General features: G+C 44.1%; 1 protein-coding gene across 2 annotated transcripts in view; it reads right to left on the reverse strand.

Annotated features, from left to right (window-relative positions):
- The window catches only part of LOC130274118 (cytochrome P450 7B1), a 279,901-nt gene extending 268,933 nt beyond the window's left edge, over positions 1 to 10,968 (reverse strand). The window contains exon 1 of one of the 2 annotated variants that reach the window (XM_056522037.1): positions 10,836 to 10,968. In XM_056522037.1, coding sequence (XP_056378012.1) covers positions 10,836 to 10,915 — 80 coding nt within the window. In that variant the 5' untranslated portion in view covers positions 10,916 to 10,968. The remainder of the gene's footprint in view (positions 1 to 10,835) is intronic. The other variant, XM_056522040.1, reaches the window with a different exon arrangement.
- Positions 10,969 to 21,931: the final 10,963 nt, after the last annotated feature.

Genomic DNA, 21,931 nt, shown 5'->3' on the forward strand with positions numbered 1-21,931 from the left:
ATCAGGAACTGTCTGGAGCAGGAGAAATTTGCTATAGAAATTTTCTCCTACTCTGGACAGTTACTGACACAGACAGATGTGTAAGAAGAGAGCATTGTGGTCAGACAGAAAAGAACAATTCAACAAAGGGATTTAGGAGTAATTATTTCAGAAGACTTAAAAATGTAGGAAGACAATGTAATAGAGCAGCAGGAAACGCTAGCAGAATGCTTGGATGTATAGGGAGAGGTATTAGCAGTAGAAAGAGAGAAGTGCTCATGCCGCTGTACAGAACACTGGTGAGGCCTCACTTGGAGTATTGTGCGCAGTACTGGAGGCCGTATCTCCATAAGGATATAGATACTCTAGAGAGAGTTCAGAGAAGAGCTACTAGACTAGTACATGGATTGCAGGATAAAACTTACAAGAAAAGGTTAAAGGACCTTAACATTATAGCTTGGAAGAAAGAAGAGACAGAGGGGATATGATAGAGACTTTTAAATACATAAAGGGAGTCAACACGGTAAAGGAGGAGAGCATATTTAAAAGATGAAAAACGAACACAAGAGGACATAGTTTTATATTAGAGGGGCAAAGGTTTAAAAGTAATATCAGGAAGTATTACTTTACTGAGAGAGTAGTGGATACATGGAATAGCCTTCCTGCAGAAGTGGTCGCTGCAAATACAGTGAAGGAGTTTAAACATGTATGGGATAAGCATAAGGCTATCCTTCATATAAGATAGGGCCAGGGACTATTGATAGGATTCAGATTATTGGGCAGACTAGATGGGCCAAATGGTTCTTATCTGCCGACACATTCTATGTTTCTACGTTTCCTGTAAGAACTCGAAGGGTTAACTCTCCCTGAGATGTTATATGGCCTGCTTGCTTGGCTACGCCCATTGGCTGTGGCAACAATCCGGCTGAGCCACACCTGTGAGCTAAACATTTCAGTCTAGCTCATTCTGTTCCTGGTTGCCAATGAAAGAACTTGTTCAATTAACGTGCGTTGTTTTTGTAAATTTTCCCGATATTGATCTTGGCTTGGCTTTCTGACCTTTCTTCCGTTTTGTGTATTGGTACCTTGATAACTTCTGTAGCTGACTCAGCTTGTTTTGACTTTGACTTGACTGTGTGTTTGTCTAGTTTTATTTCTGTTAGTTGTGTGTGCCTCCAGCTGTTTCTCTGACACCTACTGTTGTGGTAGAGGGTATGATACAAAGGGCAGATGGAATTAACTCCTTGTATTTGTGATGCCAGGGCTTGGTTTATCCTCGATACCACCCGAAGTATACCGCTAGATCATGGGCTAGCCATGGGGGCAATAATGACTCCGACTCCAAGTTACGAATAACGGTAGCTTTACTGAGGGTAGACAGATGGTAAAGTCTATACAGTTCAGCCAGGGCCCACGGAGGTGGCCAGTGACTCAGAGACCTTAAGGTAGGGCTGGGCGGTATGACCAAATCTGCGTATCACGGTATTTTTGTAACTTTCGGTGGTTCCACGGTATATAACGGTATTTCCTCCACCCACTCACCCCCAAATTAATTATCAGTCCAGCGCTGCGCTATTTTGCCCCCCACCCCCCCCAAACAAAAATTAATTATCAGCCCAGCGCTGCCCCATCGGGGTAAATTCTCACATGTCACCCGCTGCCGCTGGCGCAGACACAAGGTAAACAAAATGAACTCACGCATGTTCCAACGTCCGCCTTACGCTAGGGACGGGAACGTCGGACAGCCGTCAGCCTATCGCCGGCCGCAGCGATGTTCCACCTCGGCCACTGATAGGCTGAGCCCACTGTCGTGTAATAAGCTCTGGGTGGCTTTTTACATGACAGTGGGCTCAGCCTATCAGCGGCCGAGGTGGAACATCGCTGCGGCCGGTGATAGGCTGACGGCTTTCCGACGCTCCATTCACTAGGAAGCAGATGAGGCCGGTACCGGACCAACGGGAGGTGAGTTAAAGTTTATTTTGTTTATTTTTTGCAGCCCGGGCATAGGGATACCACACAATATAGAGCAGTGGTCTTCAACCTGCCGACCTCCAGATGTTGCAAAACTACAACTCCCAGCATGCCCGGACAGCCAACGGCTGTCCGGGCATGCTGAGAGTTGTAGTTTTGCAACATCTGGAGGTTGGCAGCTTGAAGACCACTGGTATAGAGTGTCAGTGCCGGCAGCCGCAACAAACATGAGGATGAGGAGGGCAGCGCATGCGGGTGACATATCAGTATTTACCCCGATGGGGACAGCGCTGGGCTGATAATTGGGGGGCAGAACATCGCTCGTGGGTGACTTGTGATTAGTTTCCCGATGTGGGGACAACGCAGCGCTGGGCTCATTCATTCATTCCCGAGGGGGAGGGGCCCAATCGGTATTGCGATATGGGTTAAAATTCATATCGTGCAGCACAAAAATGTTGGTATTCGGTATGAACCGGTATACCGCCCAGCCCTACCTTAAGGGCTTGATGGGACTTGAAGTAGATGGGGTCAATTTAATGCAGGCTACATTGACTTGACTGATGACTGACAATACTGAGACTGTGGCTTACTTGTAGCTGCTTGTGGCTGCAGACTGGATTTGACGCCTCCTTTGACTCTGGACACTCTCTAGTAGTTGATGTGACCTCAGCAAAGACTTGTAAGGAAAGAGAGAGAAGCTAGCTCCACCAAGGGCTTATATGGGGGAGACTAGCAGGGATCCCATAGGTCACCCCTGGGATCACCTGGTCACTAGTTCCTCCTGGGTAACAATCACGACAAGTCACATGTTAAAGTGACAATGCTTTCTGAACACATTACATGGTATTATATATTAGAAATATATGTATATGGGGGATAGATGTAAGGGAGGCCCAGGGGACACTGTAGGGAGGCTGCCTGACAGGGCAGCAAGCATACGGGGTAACACCTCCAATACTGGACCACCAACACTGTATTTTAGTTTATTGTTTTGACTTTAACTGTCCCTGCACGTATTATAGGAAGGGACCGTATTCGTGGTTGTGGACCCGTTATTTAGGACGGGTACACAAGTAGGCAGGGACAGAGGGTGTGGGCAGGTTTAGGGCTGCACTCTATCCCTGCCCTACATGACAATTCCTCTGTACATGCTTTTGAAATAGAGGGGGAGGTGAAGAAAAGACTTATCTGCCATTGTGAATTATACCGACCATGTGTAAAATCAGATCTGAAGCTATGCTACCTCACAAAGTATTGCCTGTATCTGAAAGGGTTAAAGATGTGCCAGAGAAGCACGCAAAAATGTCCCCTGGGTGTGGAAGCCATGTTGCGGTGTCCAATCCAAAGTGGAACTGTGAAGATCTGCCCCTTGTTTCCCGGGGGAACAGAAGTCAGCGCTGCACCGCTGACGCACTTCCGGCCGGCAGCCATTTCCCCAAAGAAGCAGCGCCGCTGGACCTCCTCAGTTTGCCGGAAGTCTGTGAGTGGAGCAACATGGCAGAACAGGCAAGCACGAGATCGGAGAGTCCCAAGATGGTGCTGGAGGGTCACTGCGGCGCACATGTCTCAGGAGCTGGCAGATTGTCTGCAAAGAATCTCCATTGGGTCCAAGGAGGCCTATATTAAAGTTCCACTGCCCGAGGATGATGGAAAATGGCCAGCAACCCCAGCAGAATGTACGCTGGCATCTTCTAAAAAAGCGTCGCCGGTGAGGCTGTCCCCTCATCACCGGACCTGGGGTTCCTGGGTGGAGATCCTGGGTGGAGGAGTCAGAAGTGAGTACCCCAGCTGAAGCCATTTTCTCTACCCATCCTTCTACCCCTAGCCCAGAGCCTGCCCTCCAGATCCAGAAGCCCACAGCATGCCCCCAGTCACCACCACTGTCACGGCGGCTATTTGGCGATGAGCCACAACTCATCCAGTCCAATTCATCTACAGATGTGCCCATGCCTACTCCTGTTGCTGAGGAGGTTTGGTCTAACCATTGGGCACCAACTAAAGTGCCTCGGTCTATTCCTGCTGAGGAAGAGGTTTGGCCGGCTCAACAGGCACTAACGTGTATTCACCCAGTGGCAAAAGCTGCTGCAGTTCAAATGGTGGTTCCCATCAGTCTCACCATTTGCGTAAGTGTATTTGCCCAGCTTATAGCCGTGATCCTTTACTGAGAACTCTAATTGTACCAGAACTGTGGAGCGGTAATAAAATGCAAAAACTGTTGTTGTATAGTTTTAGGCACATTGTAATAAACTGTATATAACGTGTTTATACCAAAAATGTCTCAAATGTTCCATGTCTTTTTTTCCATGGCAATTTGTATAGGAGGTACCTTGACCCTGTCAGGTGAAGCGTATCCACTAGCTCACTGCCATGACAGTTACCAGCTTGGTACAGAGAATAATAGTACCTTTGTATTAAAGTTACTTGTCCATAGTATAGTCAGTCAGTATAGAATGAATATTCTAACTAATTCTAATGTAATTTCAAGTACAGAGAAGACAGTAGTGTACATAGTGTTTAGTGTGTATAAATTAGTCAAATATCATATCTAGTTAGGACTGTAGCTAACCAGTTTATATTCTTAGTCCACATCAGTCAACAAATGTCATATCTAATGTTTAAATATTTTTCTGTTCATCGTGCATAGGGTACTCTACTGGCCAGAGAATTCTCCTGGAAGCCTAGGTAAACATATACAATGACAGAGCTACTATGTATATAGGTAAAATTGCCATATAGTGTCAGAAAATGTGTATTTGCTGTTTGTATAAGGGTCCCAAAGGGTCCCAGCAGCAAAAGGCATTCAGATAGAAAACCTCAGGCAGCCCGATCCGAATCAAATATGTGCTAAAGTGTGCAGTCGCAAGTCCTAAAACTCCCACATGTTTACTGTTTAATCCCAGTTATTCACACCGTCGTGAGCATATATGGATGTTAAGAAATGCCACATGGATTCTTCCCCAGTTGTTTATTCACGAGCACTGAGAAGGACATGGTCTTAAAATGCCCCAGGAACTGTTCTTGGTATCAACATGCCTCAGTGGCCACATCATGTCATCTGCCCTCCAGGACTCAGCGCTGAGCTCGGCTGTTGTTAAGAGGGGGAGTTTGTGGTGGCCCAGTACAGGAGTTGCACCCTTGTACCTTTGCTGCCCTGTCCGGCAGACTCCATTCCGTGGCCCCTGGGCTTCCCCCTGTACCTGTATCTTATGTATTCCCCTAAGTGCTTATGTTATATGGTGTAATGTACCTATAATGTTATATACCTTTAAGCATGGCCCTGCATCAAATTGTCTAAGTCCATTATAAGTCCCAGCAAGCCCTGTGGTCTCTGAAGTCACTGGTCACCTCCTTGGGCCTAGCCAAGCTCTATAGACTGTTACCCCTGTCTGACTCAGTAAAGCTACCATTGTTCAGTAACTTGGCATTGGAGTCATTATTTGCCCCCATGCCTAGCCCAGGATCCAGCGGTATATCTTCGGGTAGTGTAGAGGTAAAACCACGCCCTGGCGTCATGAACACAAGGGGTTAATGCCACCTGCCCCTAGGGTAATTCCATCTGCCCTCATCTGCTGTGGAAATATTCATTTCAGCATGTGCAGAAACACTGAACATGTTCATTGTTTCTGCAGATTCTGCTCGAAAAAACATTGCTGTCTATAGAGACAGCGCATTTACGAGCGGTTGTAGCGCCAACGAAATATTTAGATTTGCGTAATGTCTGCCTGTGTTTTCCGGGCGTACAGTTGACAAATTTTCTGCCGTGTAAACATAGCCACATTTGTCTAAAAAAAACTTCATAAAAACAAACTATGGGCCGTGCGGCCGTGTGGTACGATAATAAATACAATAAGGGTAACATTTCATGGCTCACAATTCACTGAAGACAACCATTCTTATATCTGAGTCATTGATTGTTCTATTGACTTCTATCTACCAAACATGTCATATTTCTGAGCAGCAAAAAGTGACTTGTCCTGCAGAGACGCTCTGTACACGGCTTCCATACAATCATATTCTCAGACACGTTTCCACACACAACTAAGGAAATCCTGTGATGTCACAACAGACACCAGTAATCTTCCTTACAGCACCGCTGTGTGCTAACACTGATAGAAGCAATGACAGGGTGCCTGCAGCTATCAGTCATGTCATGGATTTGAATAAAGGAATACAGTGACCCCCCCCGACCTACGATGGCCCCGACATATGATAATTTTAACATGCGATGGCCTCTCAGAGGCCATGGCATGTTGAAGGCAGCATCAACATACGATGCTTTTGTATGTCGGGGCCATCGCATAAACGGCTATCCGGCAGCGCAGACTGCTTCAGCTGCCACCGGTTAGCCGTTTACGGTGCCCCGTGTGTTCCGCTGACGATCACTTACCTGTCCTCGGGGCTCCGACCCGTCCTCTTCGGGATCCCCTGCATCGTCGGCACTCTCCATCGTCGTCATTACGTCGCTGCGCACGCCGTCCCGTCATCCAATAGGAGTGGCATACGTAGCGACGTGATGGCGGCGACGTGAGAGCGAGGATGCCGGGCAGCAGAGGCTTTGCCGGAGTGTCGGGGACACCACGGGGACGTGGCGACAGTGATGGAAGGCGACATCCAGGGCAACGGTGACGAGCGGTGATGGTCCGGAGCGGCGGGGACACGCCGTTGGCTGTCCGGGCATGCTGGGTGTTGTAATTTTACAACATCTGGAGGTCCGCAGGTTGTAGACCACTGTCCTATACTTAAAGGGGTATTCCAGGCAAAAACAGATTTGTAAATTACTTCTATTAAAAAATCTTAATCCTTCCAATAGTTATTAGCTTCTGAAGTTTTCTGTCTAACTGCTCAATGATGATGTCACGTCACGGGAGCTGTGCATGATGGGAGAATATCCCTTGCATGATGGGAGAATATTCCCATAGGTGCTGGACAGCTCCCGGGACGTGAGTCATCAGAAAGCAGTTAGACAGAAAACAGCAACTCAACTTCGGAAGCTAATAACTATTGGAAGGATTAAGAATTTTTAATAGAAGTAATTTACAAATCTGTTTAACTTTCTGGAGCCAGTTGATATATAAAAAAAAGTTTTTGCTTGGAATACCCCTTTAACAATGCACGGATCCCTCAACATGCGATGGTTTCAACAAACGATGGTTCATTTGGAACGGATTACCATCGTATGTTGAGGGACCACTGTATATGAGTTATAAAGTTAACACTATCCTATCTCTTGCATCTTTTGCCATAACTTTCGCAAACATAGCAAAAATGTTACAGTTTTTTGCAAAAACATTACTACTCATGTGAATATATACAGTGGTCCCTCAGGTTATAATATTTATTGCTTCCAGGACGACCATTGTATGTTGAGACCATAACTCTACGGAGGCCTACTAATTGGTTCTGAAGCCCCAAAATGTCATCCAAAAATAGGAAAAAAAAGTGAGGATTAAAGGTGTACTACCGTGCTGACAACTTATCCCCTATCTAAAGAATAGGGGATAAGTTGCCTGATCACGCAGGGTCCCGCCACTGGGGACCACCATGATCTCGCACACAGCACCCCGCTCTCATCAGCCCCCGGAGGGAACATCGCTCCGGGTCTGATGACTGCTGATCACGGGGCCGGAGTATCGTGATGTCACGGCTCCGCCCCCATGTGATGTCATGCTCCGCCCCCTCAATGTAAGTCTATGGGGCTGGGGGTGAGACAGCTGTCTCGCTACTGCCATAGACTTGCATTGAGGGGGCGGAGCGTGATGTCACACTGGGGCGGGGCTGTGACGTCACAATCACCGTTCCCGTCATCAGACGTCATCAGCCTGATGAGAGCGGGGTGCTGCGTGCGAGATCGCGGGGGTCCCCAGCGGTGGGACCCCGCGCAATCAGGCAACTTATCCCCTATCCTTTAGATAGGGGATAAGTTGTCAGGACGGTAGTACCCCTTTAAAGAAAACTAAGTAGATAACTAATACAGATAAAGCAAACTCTTACATATAAGAGAGAGCTGATGGAAGCTGTAAATCACTGTGGGGGAGATTGATCAAGAGCTGTGTTGAGGGAAAGTTGACTAGTTCCCTACAGCAACCAATCAGATCGCTTCTTTCATTTTTCAGAGGCCGTTTCAAAAATGAAAGCAGCAATCTGATTGGTTGCTATGGGAAACTGGTAAACGTTTCCTCGGCACATGTTTTGATGAATCTCCCCCCGTACATGTAGAGGACAGGAGCTTCTTCAGGGTCCTGTACAGTACACACAAGGCGCTACCAGACAGCCAGTCAGTGCATGCACTTCAGTAATACAGGTGTTTTACCAGTGAAATGCCCATTGTGATTGGTCAGTTCTTTCAGCCATTGTCATGTTTTGCAGATCTGGGGTTCAGACCACGACCAACTATTAGAATGAGCTGGGAGAAAAGTGCCGGTGACTAAGACAACCCCATAGACTTACATTGTAAGATTGTCTCGGTTAGCACGCTCCCCTGAATTCTAAGACCCTGACCAATCAAAACTTTTGCACATATTTACAACAAGTCAAAAGTTCTTTAAAGGGATGATGACCATGGACAGTTTCAAGTAGAGCTTTAACCTTGCATCTGCCAGCCAATAATTCTCATGATGCATCATTTACATATAATAATTATACCATACCAGAATATAGCACGAATACATGAAGTATATGCCGCTTCATGGCGACGGGAGATTTAGGGCCCTGTTCTGGACATTGCAACATCCCCCCCATTGCGGAATGTCTGCCCATGGGCACCAGCTGGAACATGCCAGCACTGGGACCACTCACAAATGCTCAGTCTCCATAGACAGCAATATATTTCCAACTGGATTCCTCTGAAAGATTGAACATGTTAATTATTTCGGAGAACATCGGAAATTCCGTGACGGAAACATATGCCGCTGAAATTCCGCATTCCGCATTAAAAACAATGGAATTTCCTAGCAGAATTTTTCCACCTGATTCCACTCCGAAATAATTTGGAAAATTGGAAGGCCATGGCCCGAAGACTGAGCAAAAATAACCAGATATAATAAAAATATGATATAAAGTAATCTTTATCTTATCCAGGTTAGGCTATGGTATCCAAAACATTTTATACTCCAGAAAATTTTTAATGAATCCTATTGTATACACATAATATCAGTATAATCTACGCATTTCAGGGCTATGAAGATATGTATCTGTATAATAATATCATTCTGGAATCATACGCAACAATTATATAAAGCCAATGCTGGGATTAAAAGACTATTTTTTATTATAACCACAACATTTCTCAGTGATAGTCTTGTGGTGTAAGATGCGAGCATATGAGGGTACTATTAGTCCATTTGCAACAGGTCTATTGGATGTAACCACTGTAATTCTTTAAGCAGCTACGTAATATAGATTACCAAAGAGCATATCCACATTGATAATATATATTACATAAAAGCATATCCACATGGCACGGACAAACATGCGTTAGGTCTGACACGTTTCGGTCTTCAATGTCCTTTATCATACATTATGGAATTCTGTAGGGCCACTCTACTTCTGCATGCCTGTGAGTTCATATACAAGCTCCAATGCATACTGTAGAACAGTGTTTCCAGACTAGGATGCCCCGAGCTGTTGCAAAACTACAACTCCCAGCATGCCCGGACAGTAAAGGCTGTCCGAACACATTGGGAGTTGTAGTTTAGCAACAGCTGGAGGCGCTCTGGTTGGAAAACACTGTACTACAGTATGCATTGGAGCAAACATCTATCATGACTGACACGTTTTGGTATTTAATTGCCTTAATCATATACCATAGAATTCTATAGGGTCACTCTATACTTCTGCATGTCTGATTTCATATAGAAGCTCCAACTCATACTGTAGTTCACTGTTTCCCAAACAGGGTACCCCAGCGGTTTCAGCAAGCCTGGAAAGCCTTTGGCCTTTGCTTGTCCGGACATGCTGGGAGTTTTAGTTTTGCAACAGCTGGAGGCCCCCTGGTTGAGAAAAACTGCACTACAGTAGGCATTGGAGCCCAATAGAAATGAATGGTCTATGATTAAGATCATTGCACTAAGTTCAGAGCTGATGCATGTTCGCTTCTCTGTAGTACAGTGTTTGTCAACAGTAACAGTATGCATTGGAGCAAACACGCATCAGGTCTGACATGTTTCGTTCTTCAATTACCCTAATCATAGACAGTCATTCTATAAGGTCACTCTATACTTCTGCACGCCTCTGATTTCATATAGAAGCTTCAATACCTACTGTAATAAAGTGTTTTCCAACAAGGGTGTCCCCAGCTGCTGCAAAACTACAACTCCCAGCATACTTTGGCCGTGCAGACTTACTGGTAGTTGTAGTTTTGCAACAGCTGGAGGCACTCTGATTGAGAAGCAACACTGTAGTATAATGGTATTACCTTCAGGGGAATAATACTGCAGCCTTTGGTTGTCCAAGCATGCTGAAAGTTGTAGTTTTGCAACAGCTGGAGGCACCCTGGTTGGGAAGCACTGCTGTGATATAAAGGTTATATCCTCAGGGGAATAATACGGCAGCATTGAGTGCGGAATCGTCTGAAATACATGTACATGAGCCCTTACGATAAAGGGTATACTATTTCTCATAAACAATGTATATATACATGAGCATCAGCAGAGTGGTATTTTCATGCACTTCCTCACTATGGCTGCATACCTTTCATGCCTTTTCTCTACTTCCCAACAAGCATGCAGTGTTTATCCGGCAGTCCTCCTATTCTCACCTCTGTAAAGCTTTACAGCTGAATACACCTCTCCATTATTTCCTGCATGTTTATCTAGTGATATAATATAATAGCCAAAAACACAGTAAGATGTACAAGGAGCCGGCTGCTGTACAATGGGAACACTTACCTCCTTCTTTTTAGCATAAACGACAGTAAAATGGAAACACATAACGAAAACCCAATGATAAACTGGAAGTCGTAAGTCATGGTGCTGCTAAACTTCACCCCCTGGCTGTACTTCTATTATCCACACTTCACTCTGATACAATACAGTTTCCTAAAACTTTCTCCTGTACTCTGTATAGGGGCTGGCAATGTGAGAGTAACTCCTCCCAGGCCATGATCCCTGCTCAATGAAAACCCTGTCAAGACCAGAAATTCCATTCTCTGCATACAATAAACTCATGGTGACTGTCAGGAAGAGGACTGATTGTGAAAGAAGGAACATTCCCAAAGGATCATGCAGCACAGTGCATGCTGGGAATTGTAGTTTCATAACAAGAACCTGTGTGTCTCTGTCTGTCTTACCGTAATGCACTTTAAATGGATTTGTCTGCCTTTCAATGGTTTATTTTGGGCCCCTATGTGTGATATTATTCGGTGTTACACTCATAGTGCAATGTTTCGGTTTTCTTTTCTACACATAAATATATTTAGTTCAGACTATTAGCAGCAAATTCTTCCTGTTTCTCTGCATTTTGCCCACCATAACATGTATTTTTTTGTTTATTTATTTGTTTATTTTTTGTTTACATAGCTGCAGGAGGCCTTGTTTTATGCGGGAAGGATTGTACCTTTAAAGGGGTACTCCACCCCTAGACATCTTAGCCCCTATCCAAAGGATAGGGGATAAGATGTCTGATCGCGGGGGTCCCACCACTGGGGACCCCAGCAATATAGCATGTGGCACCCACCTGTTTTTGTCCAGAAGCGCTGGAAGGTCCGGGTCACGACCACGGGAACGGAAGCCTGTGACGTCACGACTCCGCCCCCGTGTGACGTCACGCCCCGTCCCCTCAATGCAAGTCTATGGGAGGGGGCGTGACGGCTGTCACGCCCCCTCCCATAGACTTGCATTGAGGGGACGGGGCGTGACATCACACCGGGGCGGAGTCGTGACGTCACGGACTTCAGTTCCCGTGGTCGCGACCCAGACCCTCCAGCGCTTTCGGAGCAGTAACAGGCGGGTGCCGCATGCTATATTGCGGGGGTCCCCAGCTGCGGGACCCCCGCGATCAGACATCTTATCCCCTATCCTTTGGATAGGGGATAAGATGTCTACAGGTGGAGTACCCCTTTAAGGCTCATTCACACTATGGAGATTACATGGGCAGAGATTACATTTGTAGCAGGCAATGCGCAATGTAGTTAATGACAAACACACACATGTGACCTACGGCATTCAATAAGCAATAGGGTAGAAAAAAAAAAGAGTACACACACACTAGTATACTGCAAAAATTATTTTTCTCTTTATATCAGTATTGTTCAATAATACACAAGAAAAGTGCAGAGTATAATCACCCAGTGTGGATCATGCAAAGTCCGCAGATAGTTACAAGGAGAGGTAATCGGTTCTTGAGCTTCCATGTGCAGATTCACTGCTATACTTCTTTAGCCGTCTCCATTCACTAAAGGACAGGTGAGAACGTTTCAGAAGCAACACCTCCTTTGTCAAGCATGGTGCCCATTCCCATCACCATCTCCTTGACAAAGGAGGTGTTGCCTCTGAAACGTTCTCACCTGTCCTTTAGTGAATGGAGACGGCTAAAGAAGTATAGCAGTGAAGCTGCACATGGAAGCTCAAGAAGCCGATTACCTCTCCTTGTAACTACCTGCCGACATTGCATGATCCACACCGGGTGATTATACTCTGCACTTTTCTTGTGTATTAGGGTGGGTTCACACCACGCTTTTCAAGTACGGTTCCCGTATACGTTTCCATTATTGAAAACGGATGGAACCGTATTGAAAACCGTATACATAGACAAATAATTGAAAAACGGTTGCGGACGGTTTGCTTGCAATATGTTTTTTTCCCGTACTCAAAACCGTGGTTGACCACGGTTTTGGCTCCATTTTAACCCCTTAAGGACCGGGGGGTTTTCCGTTTTTGCATTTTCGTTTTTTGCTCCTTGCCTTTAAAAAAGCATAACTCTTTCAATTTTGCACCTAAAAATCCATATGATGGCTTATTTTTTGCGCCACCAATTCTACTTTGTAATGACATCAGTCATTTTGCCCAAAAATCTACGGTGAAACGGGAAAAAAAATCATTGTGTGACAAAATTGAAAAAAAAACGCTGTTTTGTAAATTTGGGAGCTTCCGTTTCTACGTAGTACATTTTTCGGTAAAAATGACACCTGATATTTATTCTGTAGGTCCATACAATTTAAATGATACCCTACTTATATAGGTTTGATTTTGTCGGACTTCTGGAAAAATCATAACTACGTGCAGGAAAATGAATACGTTTAAAATTGTCATCTTCTGACCCCTATAACTTTTTTATTTTTCCGTGTATGGGGCGGTATAGGGCTCATTTTTTGCGCCGTGATCTGAAGTTTTTAACGGTACCATTTTTGCATTGATAGGACTTATTGATCCAAAAATGTAGTATTTTGGACTTTGGAATTTTTTTGCGCGCACGCCATTGACCAAGCGGTTTAATTAATGATATATTTTTACAATTCGGACATTTCCGCACGCGGTGATACCATATATGTTTATTTTTATTTACACTGTGTTTTTTTTTTTTTATTGGAAAAGGGGAGTGATTCAAACTTTTAATAGGGGAGGAGTTAAATGATCTTTATTCACTTTTTTTTTTCCACTTTTTTTTTGCAGTGTTATAGGTCCCATAGGGACTTATAACACTGCACACACTGATATTCATCATTGATCACTGGTTTCTCATAAGAAACCAGTGATCAACGTTTCTACCGCATGACTGCTCATGCCTGGATCTCAGGCACTGAGCAGTCATTCGGCGATCGGACAGCAAGGAGGCAGGTAGGGGCCCTCTCGCTGTCCTGTCAGCTGTTCGGGATGCCGTGATTAGCCGCGGCTATCCCGAACAGCCCGACTGAGCTAGCCGGCCACTTTCGGTTTCGCTTTTAGCCGCGCGGCTCATTAGAGGTGGGTCTGCGCGCTATTAGAGGTGGGTCCCGGCTTCACTATGACGCCAGGCCCGCCGTGATATGACGCGGGGTTACTGTGTAACCCTGCGTTATATCAGGAGAGCAGGACCAAGGACGTACCGGTACGCCCTTGGTCCTTAAGGGGTTAAAAACCGTACTGCAACCGCACACGTTTTTTTAACATGGACGTCAATGGGAAACGCACAAGTATACGGTTCCATAAAGGAAAACCGTATACGGTTTTTACTTTGCACATGCGCATTTGCATCCTAAAGTTAATATTTAAAAAAATTTATTTAGTTTACATAACATTTTCAAAAACGTATGCATTTTTTTTTAATTAAAAATGGACGGAATCATATGCAATTTTAAAAACAGTATACAATTTAAAAACGCATACGGTTTACTTTTTCCCCATACTGTTCCATCCGTTTTTTTGCCATTTGGTTTTCTTTAGAAAAACTGATTGAAAACAGTATGGCAAAAATGTGATGTGAACCCAGCCTTATTGAAAAATACTTAGAAGAATTTTTGCAATATGTGTGTACTTTTTATTTATTTATATATTTTTTTACTTCTGTGATTTTCCTGGGAATAGAGCACCCAGTCACCACACTATTCTCACCCAGAGACTAAAGTCCCTTCCCTCCCTTTCTTTGAAGTAGACTATAAGCAATAGGGTTCCATGACATTCATGACTGAATATTAATTGGTTAGTCCCACAACATCAACATCTTTACTGTGTGTGTTTACTTGTTAGTGCCCACAGCCACCATTGCTCAAAGCCTCTCAGTGAGTGCAGCGCAGAGGACGTCAGGAGAATGTCAAACCTACTGAGAGCCCCTTTATCTGAGCCTGCTGGCCAGGTAAGAAGAACAGGGGAGGAGGGAAGGGGAAAAGTGATGTGGCACAAGGAGTGATGGGGGATGATTTGGCACAGGGCCCAGGGAGAATAAAGTGGCACAGGGAATAAAGCAGGATGAAATGGCACAGGTAGGATTAAGGGGAGAAAGAAATGGCACAGGGGAATGGTAAAGAGGGGGTGATGAATAGTGTTGCTCACGAATATTCGCAATTCGAATATTATTCGCGAATATCGCATATTCGCGAATTCGCGAATTTCGCGAATATAGCGCTATATATTCGTAATTACGAATATTCGTTTTTTAATTTTTTTTTTTTTTCACAGTACACATCACAGTGATCATCCCTCTCTGCTACCAGCTTGTGTGGTGTAAAGAATACTACTGTGTGAGACTGGCGTGCGCAAATTCGCACATGCGAAAATTCGCATATGCTAATTTTCGCATATGCGCATTTTCGCGTATGCTAATTTTGTATATGCTAATATTCACATATGTTAATTTCGCATACGCGAATTTACACATATGCGAAAATAAAACGCGAATATAACAAATATGCGAATATTCGCGAATATATGACGAATATTCGTCCATATATTCGCGAATATTCGCGAATTCGAATATGGCCTATGCCGCTCAACACTAGTGATGAATTTGCACAGAGAGTAATAAAGGGGGAATGAAATAGAACAAGGGGAAATGATGTGGAACGGGGGGATGATCTGGCACGTGGTATCGGGGGGAGAATAATGTGGCTAGCAAACATACAAAAGAAGGAAACCACTGTCTAAACAGCGGACTTCTGCTTCTATGCTGGGGAGCCTATACCCCCCTGACAGCAGCCCTGTGTACAAGATAAAGCCGGCACAGAAGCCTGGTTGACCCCTATTGGGAGAATTTTGTCCCCTGTTGGTTGTGTTTTGTCCCCTATTGGGAGTGTCAGTGTCCGCTATTGGGAGGTGTCCACTAAGGGAGATTTTACTGTATCAGATTTTCTAAGCCATGATTTCTATAAAAAAATGTTGTTGCCGCAAAAAAACAAGCCCTCATATGGGTCTGTAAGTGGAAAATTGAAAACCTTATGATTTTTTAGAAGGTGAGGAGGAAAAAAACGAAAGTACAAAAATGAAAAATGGCCCGGTCCTTAAGGGGTTAATGAACTATTTACTGTACCACCAGTAACGCAATGTTGGGAGAATTTATCAAAACCTGGCCAGAGGAAAAGTTGCTAAGTTGCCCATAGCAACCAAATAGATTGCTTCTTTCCTTTTTCAGAGGCCTTTTCAAAAATGAAAGAAGCAATCTGAATGGTTGATATGGGCAACTCACCAACTTTAACTCTGGACAGATTTTGATAAATCTGCCCCTATAAACTAGGCCTCCATTAAAGGATAAGTATCATGAACAAAAACTTATCCCCTATCCAAAGGATAGGGATAAGTTTCAGAATGCGGGGTGTCAGAGCACTAGGGCCCCCTGCAATCTCCTGTTTGGAGCCCCCATTCTCCAGCACAGGGGCACGTCATGGCCCCCCGCCCGAAGCAGAGGCTGCCATACCTTCTCCATAAAGCTCTATGGGAGTGCCGAAGATTGCCAAACGGCTCTCCCATAGAGCTATATTGAGGGGGCGTGGCGGTTCCCGCTTCGGGTGGGGGTCGCAACGCGCTCCTGTGCTAGAGAACCGGGACACATTAAACAGGGTATCCCCGGGGTCCCAGTACTCGCCGCCCCCCCCCCCCCCCCCCCCCCGCGATCTAAAACTTATCCCCTATCTCCATTAATGAAATACTTACTGTGCCACCATTAGTTAAAAATATACTGTCACCATTTATTCACTATATACACTGTGCCTAGACATATATACATAGAGGTACATATATAAATATAGACACACACACACAAATATACACATATATACATAGTTACTTACAGTGAGGGTCCCATCTCTCTCTGTAGAGGCTGGACAGACTGTGGGCGGAGCTTCCCTGCTTTTTTTTCCCCTATATCCTCTGAGTGTAAAGGAGTAGAGAAATAGAAGACAATGATAAGATCAGCCAATTGACCGTCTTCCTGCGGGGAGGGCAAAGCACCCTGCACAGAATCCACATACAAGGCCCCAGGAATGGGGTGGGCGGTGGAGACCATCCTGAATGCAGGGCCTAGAGCTAGTGCCACCTCAGTCGGGATCTAAGTGTTCAGACTATGCGCTATCCTCTCTGGCTTCCTATGACCTCCACTGCAAAAGACAAGCCCCATAATAATTTTACGGAGCTCATCTTGTGCAGCAAGACATAGATTACAGGGAACCAGAGGATAAAGCGCATAACCATGCTCTTCCCCCAGTTATATTTATATCTGAGTACTCGGACTCCCAATTAATCAAAACATTTGTTTTAAAGGAAAATTGTCACCCAATACACAGGGTTATACTGCGGGTGACCAGGAGTGCAAAGAGGTGTCACTTAGCAAATTCCATCAAGTGGCTCCTGTGATATTGCACACCTGCGTGCAGGAAGTGGCAGGGGGCGGACAGCCATCGGGGGCCCCGCCTCCTGCGCACAGGTAACCGAATTGAGAATGGGACTTTCGTTGGGCAATATCACAGGAGCCACTGGACGGAATTTGGTAAGTGACACCTCTTTGCACTCCTGGTCACCCACATTATAACCCTGTGTATTGGGTTTAGTGTGGTGATCAGGGTGACAGTTTTCCTTTTAACGTGTTCTTTTTTTTTATAATGACAGGGACACTTAAGTCTAATGTGTTTTGTCAGCTTTATTGTGTAAATTCAGATTACCCAATGTAGGTACACAGATTCAGTTTTCTGCCCAAACCCTGTATCTAAATATCCAAGGCAAAGTGACTTGTTACTCTATAGAAAAATAAAGTCTACTAATAAAACGTATTCATGATCTAATAACATCAAACACAATGATAACACACAAAAAATATAATATATGCAGAGGTATAAATAAGCTGGACATATGACATGTTAGAGCAAGAGCCCAAAGAAGCTATACACAGGATAAAACCTGCCACCGAATTAGTAGTTTTAAGTTTTGCTGCCAGTTCAGCTGGAAATTAGCACAAGTTATTTATCTTTCCTTTGTGTCCCAGCCAGAAATGTCTCTGGACTGAGCTACTGAACAGCTGAGACTCTACCCATGCTAGGAAGTGAAAAATCTGGTAGATAATGGGATATATCTCTAGTCTGGGAAATATAAACATAAACATCTTGAAACCTGCAATAAGGAATATTCCACTGTTGTATAAATGTAAATGTTCAGTACTTGTTAAACTACAGGACAACCCACACGTTCAGTACGTTCCCACTGAATGTAAAAATGAGAAAGCCAGGCACTAATAATAAAGCTTCTACATCACATTTATTTTTGTTGTAATATTTTTGAATTTGGATAAAAATGGTTACATTTCTGAAGTCCCTCGAGTTGGGCTCTGTTTACATCTGGGTTTGTATTTCCCTTTTCTGTCCCGTCATAAAAACAGAAAACCAAACCTGCTGTGCAGGTCCCAGTCTGCTCCCCCAAAGAACTGGCAATGCGTCTTTAACCCTTTCAGATGTCACAATAAACTCTGATCATTAGCAGTGAGTATCCAGTTACTAATAGTAGCCGACACTCACAGCTTCATAGTCACTTAGCATTCCAGGGCATGCATTTATGCTCTAGTGCATTAAAGGGGTACTCTACTGCCCCAACGTCCAGAACATTTTGTTCCCAATGCTGGGTACTGGCTGCAGGGGTCGTGAAGAAACAACCACACCTCTTGTGACATCAAACCACGCCCCCTCAATTAAAGTCTATGGGAGGGGGCGTGGCAGCCTCCGCGCCCCCTCCCATAGACTTGCATTGAGGGAGCATGACGGGCATGGCCATGACATCACAACCCCTGCAGTCTGTACCCAGCGTTTGGGGAAAAAAATTCTGTATGCTGGGGAAGTGGAGTACCCCTTTAAGTCCAAGGGTGTCTTAATAGAGATGAGCGAGCTTCCAGCAACTCGATTCATCACAAACTTCTCGGCTCGGCGTTTGCTGACTTTAGCCTGCATAAATTATTTCAGCTTTCAGGTGCTCCGGTGGGCTGGAGACTCTCTCCTAGGACTGTATCCACTTTTTCCAGCCCACCGGAGCCCCTGAAAGCTGAACTAATTTATGCATGATAAAGTCAGCAAATGCTGAGCCGAGAAGTTTGTGACGAATCAAGTTAATGGAAGTTCGCTCATCTCCAGTGTCTATATATGCCCTGTGTCATCGAGAGGTTAACAGAAAAAGAAAAGGTAATATGCTAACCTACAGAGGTTGTGGAAACAGAGGCACAGCCCTGGTGTAGGTGTATACATCAGCTATGTATAAAGTTTAATAAACTTTATTTATTCTAAATTAACGCAATCAGCTATATGTTTTTGTACTCATCTAAGTCTTCAAGAGTCCATTACATCAGTAATAACACTCAAATATTCAAAAGTAAAAAAAAAAAAAAAAAAAAAGTTAATGAGGTCAATGGAGCACAAAAAAGCTAGGATTAAAAAGTGGTGAACAACAAGTCAACTACAAAATTAGACTGTGTGGTAACCATGTGGAATGCTAAGGATTATGCTGGGTCTAGTGGCAGGATGGTGTAGATAACCCTTGTGACTCCCACTGAACTTTTTTTTACAGAAGCTGTTCTGTATATAAAGTTAAGGAATGAGACATCTGGAATCTGTGAACAACTTTACTTAAATGTCTTGTGCATATCCAACAAAATACAGCTACTTTGATATAGTTTGGAATGATAAAGCTTTTAGCCAGAAGATTGGACATTTGGTCACTGTCCCCAAATGTTATTTGTATAGCAGCTTTACTGAATTTAGTAATCTTGAGGTGCTCTCTAGAACATGTGTGTGCAATACCTAAGTTAGATGCAATGCAGATGCACACTCACTGGCCACTTTATCAGGTAACGATTTCAATTGCCTGCTCAGCAGCTCTGATTAAATCCTACCTTGCTGGGCTGGTGCATAGCGCTCAGCCCAGCAGTATGTTATATTTAACTAGTGGATCGGCTTGTTGTCTATGACAAGAGTTAAAGGGGTTATCCAGGAAAAAACTTATTTTTTATATATCAACTGGCTCCAGAAAGTTAAACAGATTTGTAAATTACTTCTATTAAAAAATCTTAATCCTTTCAGTACTTATGAGCTTAGGTTGTTCTTTTCTGTCTAAGTAATCTCTGATGACACGTATCTCGGGAACCGCCCAGTTTAGAAGAGGTTTGCTATGGGAATTTGCTTCTAAACTGGGCGTTTCCCGAGACACGTGTCATCAGAGATTACTTAGACAGAAAAGAACAACCTTAACTTCAGAAGCTCATAAGTACTGAAAGGATTAAGATTTTTTAATAGAAGTAATTTACAAATCTGTTTAACTTTCTGGAACCAGTTGATATATAAAAAAAAGTTTTTCCCTGGAATACCCCTTTAAGTTATGCCAGTCTGCAGCGAACTTGTCTGCCGCAAACCGAATACTTTCTGAAAGTTTGGTGAACCTGGCAAACTTGCTCATCTCTGTTAGGGCCGCCATGAAGTATACAATTTGATTGAAATGTGTTTTTTTTCTCTCCGTAGAGCTACAAAATCATCAGATAATTTTACAAAAATCTGCTTTAACCCTCAACTCACCCTTACCAACCTATTTTCATTGTGTTCCAAGAGTGCCACATAGTTTAGCATAAGCTTTGCCTCTCTGGTATATTGTATTGATGTTTTAATAGTTCAAATGGTATAATTTGTTACTGTGATTTTTAATTTGTACTTCTTGAGTGATTTGCTTTTTTATCCAAAAAAATTAGCCCCAGGTAATTCTTTTATGTACTTCAAATTATGATTTCCCCAAAGTAGAGTAAATTCAAAAATTCCCTTTACCCCTAAGGCTGGTTTACCAATAAAATTTACCACCAAAACACTTGTACAAAATGTTATGAGAAACACTTGAAACTCATTATTATTATTATTTTTTTTATCTAAGGTGGGGGGGGGGGGACACAAAAAAAATTGTAAAGGAGGCTAAATACCTTATTAATATTAAACCACTAATATATTTCCCTGCTGGACTTTAATGTAGTTCCAGTTAAATAAATACAAAATCTTAGATGAATAACATTTTAGCTTCTAATTAGAGCTGTTTAAACCTCCCTCTTTTATTGGGAATTAAATATATTTATCATTCAATCTAGGATTCTTATAGTGCCATAAAAATCACCCATTATTGCATCAGTGATTTATAAAGGTCAATTCAGATTGGCTTATTTTGTACTACTTATAGGATTTAAAGGGGTACTCTGGTGGAAAGCTATTTTTTTCAAATCAACTGGTTCCAAAACAACTGGTTCCAAACAGATTTGTAAATTACCGTATATACTCGAGTATAAGCCAACCCGAATATAAGCCGAGGCCCCTAATTTCACCCCAAAATCCCAGGAAAAGTTATTGACTCGAGTATAAGCCTAGGGTGGGAAATACATCATCCCCCCTGTCATCATCCAGACCCCCGTCATTAACACCCTCATCATCATCACCCTGTCATCATCCCCCCTTCATCATCACCGCCTGTCATCATCCCCCCTTCATCATCACCACCTGTCATCATCCCACCCTCCTTCATCATCCCCTTGTCATCATTCCACACCCCCCCTTCATCATCCCCTTGTCATCATCCCCTTGTCATCATCCCCACCTCCTTCATCATCCCCTTGTCATCATCCCACACCCCCCCCTTCATCATCCCCTTGTCATAATCCCACACACCCCCCTTCATCATCCCCTTGTCATCATCCCACACCCCCCTTCATCATCCCCCCCCCTTCCTCATCCCCTTGTCATAATCCCACACCCCCCCTTCATCATCCCCTTGTCATCATCCCACCCCCCCTTCATCATCCCCTTGTCATCATCACCAAATGTCATCATCATCACCCCCCCCCCCCTTCATCATCACCGCTTGTCAATGTCTGATACAGTGGTCTTCAACCTGCGGACCTCCAGATGTTTCAACACTACAACTCCCAGCAAGGCTTGCTGGGAGTTGTAGTTTTGAAACCTCTGGAGGTCCGCAGGTTGAAGACCACTGCGGCATTCGACATCATCCAGCCCCCTCTCACCCCCTTTAGTTCTGTACTCACCTCCGCTCGGCGGGACGTTAGGGTGCGCTGGTCCGATGCT

Source organism: Hyla sarda, chromosome 5 (genome assembly GCF_029499605.1).
Source record: "Hyla sarda isolate aHylSar1 chromosome 5, aHylSar1.hap1, whole genome shotgun sequence".
Lineage (NCBI taxonomy): Eukaryota > Metazoa > Chordata > Amphibia > Anura > Hylidae > Hyla > Hyla sarda.